This window comes from Seriola lalandi, unplaced genomic scaffold, assembly GCF_002814215.2.
Source record: "Seriola lalandi dorsalis isolate HSWRI2012SDOR001 ecotype SW California unplaced genomic scaffold, Sedor1 jcf7180002054861, whole genome shotgun sequence".
NCBI classification, from domain to species: Eukaryota; Metazoa; Chordata; class Actinopteri; order Carangiformes; family Carangidae; genus Seriola; species Seriola lalandi.
Genome location: NW_019525414.1, coordinates 3128130 through 3136437, shown reverse-complemented (window position 1 = coordinate 3136437; position 8308 = coordinate 3128130). Strand labels below are relative to the sequence as shown.

At 41.1% G+C, this 8308-nt stretch overlaps 1 protein-coding gene across 3 annotated transcripts in view; it reads right to left on the bottom strand.

Annotated features, from left to right (window-relative positions):
- Nucleotides 1–3802: 3802 nt before the first annotated feature.
- The window catches only part of pex14 (peroxisomal biogenesis factor 14), a 45216-nt gene continuing 40710 nt past the window's right edge, over nt 3803–8308 (bottom strand). Inside the window, exons 9-10 of one of the 3 annotated variants that reach the window (XM_023427693.2) lie at nt 6587–7067; nt 3803–5204 (exon numbers count right to left, since the gene is read on the bottom strand). In XM_023427693.2, the coding sequence (XP_023283461.1) occupies nt 5181–5204; nt 6587–7067 (505 nt within the window). In that variant the 3' untranslated portion in view covers nt 3803–5180. The remainder of the gene's footprint in view (nt 5205–6586; nt 7068–8308) is intronic. The other 2 variants (XM_023427694.2, XM_023427696.2) reach the window with 2 other exon arrangements.

The window sequence follows — 8308 nt, the reverse complement described above, 5'->3', positions numbered from 1 at the left end:
TCACCTCCCTGTTTTTTACAGCCTGCCACTGTTTTTCCTCACAGCTCCTCACCAGTGCCTTCCTTTACCTGCCAATAAGGTGGGTAAAACTTTGCTTCAGGTTCAACAGAGGCCCCACAGCCTTCCACATGACAGCCTTCCAGTATCCACGTACTCCATTTGGATTTGAAACAGCGCCAGGAGAAAATCAAGTGACACAGGCCACACAGAGTGGGAGGGAGGGAATGTGATCCCACTTGATTGTTGAGAGTTTATATAGCGAGTGATGACAAAGTGCTTTATGACTTTGCAGTGTTCGCTGGGCCCTGCGATTGAAGCCTTATACAGGCAAAGTCCCCCTGCTGACCTTGGCTTGTCAAATGTTCTCATTTTCACCAGGAAGGAGCCAGTGTTCAGCGGCTACTCAGAGCTGGTGTGCTGCTTTTAGAGAGACAGGCGCGGAAAGCTTTTGGAGGTGACCCATGCTTCCTTACTTTCACCACTGAAAACACTATTGAGGAAAAGCATCAGTCAGAGAAAGGCTCAAGGCCACCGAATTATAACCCTATGATGAATATAAAACTATTAATATTTTCAACAAGACCGAGAGTCCACAGCCATGCCCAGCAGCTCTCTGAGACTGCACTTTGAGCTAAATGCTAACCTCAGCATGCTCACAATGGCAATGCTAACATGTTGATATTTAGATATTAGTTATCATATTGCCATGTTAGTTTAGCATGTTAGCATGTCAACATTCACTGATTAGCACTGCAAAGTATAGATGAGACTGATGAGAAGAGTTAGTTTTAATCCAAAGTACTGGAAACATTAAACTTTTGACCTGATGGTGGTGCTGTTCCTACAACTGATCCTAAGGGGAACATGAATGTCTGTGCCAAGTTTCATAGAAATCCAGCGGATGGTTGTCAGTACATTTCACTGAAGACCACAAATGTCAATCTTAATGTAAAAGTAAAAGTCAGGCGAACAATCCAGCTGGAAACCGTGAATATATGTACAAAATTTTGTGCCAGTCATTCTGATGGATGTGAGAACTTGGTGGTGGCGCTAGATAACATATCAGTGGTTAACCAGAGTTATGGGGATTCATCCTCTGGGGAACATGAAATGTCAGTACAAAATTTCATGTAGAAAATCCATCCAATAAATGTTCAGATATTTCTGTCTGGTCCAACTGGTTGACTCGCACATCACTCCCTATCGGGCGACATTGAAATAGCTAGATCCATCCTGCTAGCGTGGCTAAAATCTGCATGGTCTCCAGAAACATAGATTATACAACAGACACTAAATTGCAGGACTTTGATGAGAACATCTTGAAATGTGGTTAACAGCGTTTCACCACAGATGGTGATAGAATCAGTTCAGACTAGGATTCCCGAGGAGTAAAAGGATATTTCCAGAGGGGCAAAGCAACCACTAGAGTTCTACAGGCCCCGTCACACATCAAGTATTACATCAGATGCCTGCCACATGCATCTTATCTCACACGGAAGAGGAAGGAGTAGCATTTCATCCTCAGGCCTCCTCTTCCTGCATTGTCCATGACCTTTCCTATGCAAATTTTTTCACGACACTTCCCCCTCGGAGAGAGATGTCTGGAAGCCATGTTGGGTGGAGCTTGATGCTTCAAGAACTGGACCTGTACTGGTGGGATGTAAATTATCCTGAAAACAAAAGCTGGATCGGGATCAACGCTCAAGGACTTAAGGAGGGGTCTTAAATGAGTAAAGATGATGTGTGTATGGTGCAGCAGACAGAGCCACGGTAGCCCTCTGACTGGCTGCTATGGGCTAACAACCCTTGCATTGATCCAAGGAGACACTCAGCCCTCTAACCTGCTGAGTGCTCAGTTCCAGTGAACAATGGAGTTCAGAGCGCGTCGATACACTATCCTAGTGAGTGCTCTCCGTTTAGCAGCAAGATTGATGAGGTTAAGGCTCCCAACTGGGGAGCCAAATGGTGTCAAAACCAAGGTGTTGCTTTGGACAAACAATCCCTCACTACACTACCACACTGAGAAGCGCTGGTTACTGGCGAACACACCAGCTGTACCCAGAAGTGTATTTATACAGACTATGTTTGTGAAAAGCTATGCAAGCTGCAGTGGAGGTTGTTAAGAGTGTTAAAATGTGGATGAGAATATGAGGGTAGGATAGGCACAGCTTTCTGAACAGGAATTCTCTGCAAATCCCTTAAGACACTAAATGATGTACAAGTGGATTTATTACAGTAGGTCCCTATAAATCTAAGGTTGGCCTGAACTCCAGGGAGAGGTTAATGGATTACAAAGGGATGTGGTATCGAACCTCACAGAAGTTTATACACCTCATCAATATGTGAAACGCTATTGATCATTTAGACCTTGATAAATTAAATTTATACAGTTGATTATGCATATTCAGAATTCCCTGTATGAGGAGAATCTGGCTTTTTCAGTCCACATTTGTTTTTAGGATGAAGATCTAAAGTGTGACATAGGTGTAGTGAGACATTGTTAAGACCACAGAAAACTGCATATTAAGATAACAAACTGTGGCGGTTTGTGATGTGAGCTGTGCTATTAATGCTGGGAGCCTCATAGAATCATCAGCGACCCAACCAGTGAGAAAAATCAAACATTTTGAGGTTTGTTTCTCAACATGAAACAAGCACCAGTTCAGAGAGTTTCATAAACTTTACTAATAGAATGAATCCATGTTTCACATGTAGCTCTCAGTCAGTTGGTCAGTCAGTCCAACACTTTGGATTCCAATTAAAGGGGAATTCAACCAATTTTGCACATTAAAGTCTGTGTACAAGTGTCGAGGAGTTCACACAACAATTGTGAAGAAAGTTGTATAAAACCAATTGTGGCTCTAGAGGGAGCTTCACAAAATCTCATAGTAGGCTACTAGCACGAGGCTACATTAGCGCCTACTAGCGTAACACACTAAAACGATATCTAGGGTTTGCTCCATCAACTTCCCATCATGAGCCTGACAATGTTATAAAAGTGCAACGCTAAATCAATGGAGTATACATGTTACATATACTAGGATTGAAACAATTGCGTTTCATTTCTTAAGTTAGCAACATAAATACATGTAGCTATGCTAAATACTAATGCAACTACGCTGAACCACATGTAGCATTATTACATCTCACCTATAATCAGGATTTATTGCTCTTATGCACACTCATGTTAACGGTAGAACTAAATTTAGCTGGGAATGTCACAGAAGAGCACAGACTGCTAAAAGCCAGGGAATGTGAAGCTGAGCCTGACGCGCTGACACTGACAAACTGAAATGGACATTGTAAATAGGATAAACTCTTCTGATTCAGGCAACAACATGGCTTTTCACTGCTGCCACCTCAGACCAGCCCTGAAATGTTTTGCCCATCTGGGGGTAATAATCTAAGAACAGCAAAGTGATCCGAACATTTTAAAGTAAACATAAAAATCAACATAATTTAAACATTTCTAAACATCAATTTGACAATATTATGTTAGTTGTTATTATGTTGTTGTTTGTTCATCAGGTAATTTTCAAACACTTCAAAGTCCATAAATGGCACTGCTCCCTGCTTTCATGTAGGATCTAGAAGACACACACTAATGACATCAGATTACTGAGAACAATCACAGCTTACCTTCTGTCTCTGCAATTATTTAACTACCTCTCCTTTCTTTTCCTTCTTTCTGCCTGCCTCACTCCACCTCAGTATTCTTTACTGTTGGATTAAACAAAAATAATTTATTTTAAAAATAAGAAATTTAAAAAAAAAAAAAGAAAATAAATAAGTCTATAGTGTGTAATTTTTAACATCTTTAATGTATTCAAAAAGGAATAGGAAATCCGACTCGAGAAGGCAGCACTCCTACTACAGAAACCAAATGACAGGAACTGACAATCCACCTACAGAAATAAACAAAACCTCACATGTTTAATGTGTAACTGAGTCACTTACTCATTTCCAGAGGGAAAGCTGAAAAAAGGCTGAAAGTCCCTGCCTTGTCATGCTTTCTGAAAATTCACTACTGAGTGATTCATGATTGTGCACAGAGTATATGCACATGTACGGTAGTATTCTCATCTGTATCTGGTCTTACAAATGCATTACAGCTGCTTATGAGAGGTGATACAAAACCCAGAAAGGAACCACAGAGATTAAGCTGAAGCTTTGACCTAAAATTGGCCTTTGGATGTGGATCACTCGACATTCAGACATGTTGGATTTTTTCCAAATGGTAAAAATTGACAGTAATTTGCAGTACTGCTATTACTTGATGTATAAGGCTCAAGCTTGTCTCACAGAATGGGAAGTCTCTCTGGTCTCATTTTATTATTACCAAACTTAATTTTTTAGCCAAACAGAAAAAATGCCACAAACTGTTACTTGATATGAATATTGCAGGAAACTTTCCTACCGCAGCACATACGCAACCACATTCATACAAACAACTCTGAGGAATTAAAAGCAAAAACAAAAATGACACAACCCACTTAAGCAACTGACAACTTGATAACTTCAGTGTAATTTGAGTATTGGTTTGTTATTGTGCATTTTGTTTTCCTTTAATGTTAACAGAATGGATGGAAATACAAATTATGTACATTTAACTCTATTAGGATTTACAATCACCACTGTAACTGAAGGAAAAAGACACAAATGAAAAACAGTAACTGTAAAATATAAACATGAAAATCTCAGTAATACTAGGTTTGTCCTTTAATAGCAACATACAGCAGTGTGTATTTTGTGTCCAGCTGGTTTCAAATAAATATAAAGCAGTTTCTTGTTGAAATGAACCAAATTTATTACAGTTACGTACACTTCTGTCTTACACTCAGATAGTGATCAGCAGCTTACAGGGAGGACTGATCACTGAAACCACAGTGCTATGAAGCAAAAGTTGCACCACTTGATTTTGTACTTCTTTAAACCAACCTTATACATCCACACAAATTCATTCTTACTAAATCAAAAATATATATCATTCACAGGATACTGCAGTATTGTTGTTATCATTTGACACTTGACCTAAATCCAATCAACATAACTAAAAAAATAATGTGTAGACTAGGACTGGTGTCACACAGAAATGTTCAGCGTCCCTCTACCTTTTCTGTGTTCCTATGAAGGCCATGTGATGGAGGTGGAAATGGCACGAGCGCTGATATCCCTCCTTCTCACTCATGGACTCTTCTTGTTAGCTGGAGACAGAGTGAGTAATTCAATAAGTCAAGAATTCATTTATTGCTTTCCTTTTCAATCATGGGGCAACTTTTTTTTTTAAACTTCCCCCATCCACCTCCACACCGAGAAAAAAAAAAGTGATAGAAGTTCTGCAACTTCCATCTGTGGCAGCCCTCGTTGTCTTACTGCGGCTTAATTACAAAATATTGGCGCCGTTTTCTGTAAAGATTACTCACTGTGGGAGGCCCTACATAATTTGGACCGGAGGGTTTGTCACGGAAAATAATACAATGCAACTGGGCTTTCTGTATTAGATTTCCGCTTTTAGCCTCCTTGACATTTCAAGCTGCATGAACTAATACATCTGTTATTTGTTGATCATTTGATTATTAACATACTTCACAAACCAAATCAGCTGCCCTGCTGGAGACACAGATACAGCTCAGCAGACAGTCTGGGTTTCCTCGCCTGCCACACACAAACGCACTCGCAAAGATGCACAATTCAGCCCTCAGTGAAAAAGGAAAGCGGGGGAAAAAACATTTATCTTCCCCTCCTTTGAGCGTATGAGCACTCTGACACCGGCATGGAACAAAGCCCGTCATCACATTCTAATCTCGAATTTCAGGGCTTTTATTTCACCCAAATGCCACCCTGCTGGCCTTGTGAATTATTGACAGACTGACACCAATGCGAAAGGACACATAAAAGAGGCTAAAAGCTCCGGCCCTGGAAGAGCTTGTCCTCTCCTATCGCCATCAACAGGGAGACAAACTGTGTTAATGCTTCTCTGGAAGCTCACGGTAACTTTTGAGACTGAAAAACCAACATATGACTCCTGACCCACAGCTGCACTATACAGCAGAGATACTCTGTGCAGCGCCGCCTCTTTGGTCTGTATAAGAGCCTTAGTTACAATTACAAGGACACCAAGGCAAAGCTGTGAATTATCTGATCAAATCATGAAAATTAAAAGCAGTAAGTCACACACGGTTAGTTCTGCATACAGCCTTTTAAAGTCATCCTGATTTGACTATTGCCTGTCATTTCTCATCACAAAGTAACGTCACAACATGGTACTTGGCTCGGCATGCAGTCATTTAGTTTGCATGATGAAAAGTAAATTGAGGTAAGCCATGTGTCAACTAGACAATATTTGTCAGTTTTGCGACTTCTCACACCCAATGCCTACTCCTCATTTTGCTCAAGATTAAGATGTTATAGAAACAAGTGGAAACAGACAGTGAAGATGGATTTAAAAAAAAAAAAAACTAACAAAAAAAAAAAACAAACAGAATGAGTGCGAGCGGAGAGCAGCAGATTGAAACAAAGCCATCAGCAGAGATGAGAAGTGGTGTTTGGAGAGTGTTTTTGTGCTTTCTACTGTTGTCTAATCCACCTCACTCTCATTGCTGGCACCCTCGGGCCGCCTCAGTTTGTCCACCTGTTCATTAATCTGTCCGTCTCCACCTCGCCGATCCTCTGTCTGCATGCTTAGACCCTCCTCCTCCTCCTCCTCCTCCTCCTCCTCTACATGGCTGACATCATCCTCCTCCTCTTCCTCCTTCCTCTCCTCCTCTCCCTGCACCTCCATTCGGACCTGGTCCTTCAGGTCCAGGGGCAGCACTGTGCTGAGGACCACGGTGCCGACATCTCCATTGATACCGTGAGCTCCATCAGGCCCCCCCAGTAGTGCATCCTGAGGGCTGTGGTGTCCATCTTTGATGGGGGAGGTGTTGGCTGACTCATTACTGACAGGGGAGATGTCGCTGCTGCTGTTGGTGTGGTTAATGGACGGCGAGCTGGATGCTGAAGCCGGCTTCAGGGGAATTTGCCACGAGGGGATCTTAGGAATAGTGGGAGTGGAGGGGAACTGTCTCCTGTGGGCAGGGGGACAGACAAGAGAGAGGAAGACAGTGAGAGCTGATGATGAGCCTCTCAAAAACCTCACAGCGATCAAAATTTGTGAAAAGAGCTTTCCCACGATCTAATCAGTCATACTGCAACCACAAAACTACATATATAACACTAGAGCATGCACAAACAAAATACACACAAAGCACCCTATGTAATTCTCATAATTACAGCAGAGAAAATGGCTTTCCCCCCTCAAACAGCCAGATGTTCATCACACCTGGTAAAGATGCTCTAAGATTTTTTTTTTAATTACCCCAACTGCAGCTTTTAAGATCAAAAAGACAATGTTGAATTGTAACAGGATCAGCACTACTTGGTGTTTTGAAAAACTGTTTGGAGATAATTTGGATCATTTGAACAGGAAGGGAACAAGTCTGGAGACAGATGGTGATACAGACACTTTATTTTGTGATTCAAGCCTTTGCCAGAGAACTCATTGTGGGAGCCAGGATGAAGTCAAGAAAGCAAATGACAAAGGGATTATTACTGATTAGAATGTAGCAGGGGAACAAAACATGCTCAACAAGACAGTTCTGAGGCAATTTTCGTCCTTGCCGGTTTTCTGATGTACACTCTTACTTCAGGCTTCATTATAGACACTGATACATAGTCATGCATGCTAATGGGCCTCGCTGAGCAGGGCTGCACCTGACTAGATTGAGGAACAAAGCTGGATGAGCGGACATCTAGCAGTATACAGTGAGATCTTTTTAAAACAGTGAAATGCCTTACTCTTATTAACATGTAAGTAAAATAAATCTTAAGTTTTTATATTTGATCAGGACCAAGCTGATTTATCATTAATAATTTCTCTTGTCTTTTATTTTGCATTCATGGAATGACTGAGAGTTGCACAGGAGCAATTATGCACGTGTGGTTATCTTGCGTACCAATAAAGGCAGTAAAACACAGAAGACCAGCTGATGCCTGCAGTATGTTAATTGGCTGAGCCAAGTTGTGAAGTAAAAGAAATGGTACAATCAGTATTATAACCTCTAGTGCCCGTGAGATTAAACATATTTGAGATTAATGATTATGCTTTAAGTGCGCAATTTGGAGGAGCAATGTGACATTATGTTTTCTTCTATTTTATTTATTCATACACAAACACAAACTTTCAGGCCATCTACAACAATTCTGGACTGTAGAGGTGAGTATGCAAAGATGACTGCATAATGCTCATCCTGTGGTTACCGTTTGTACA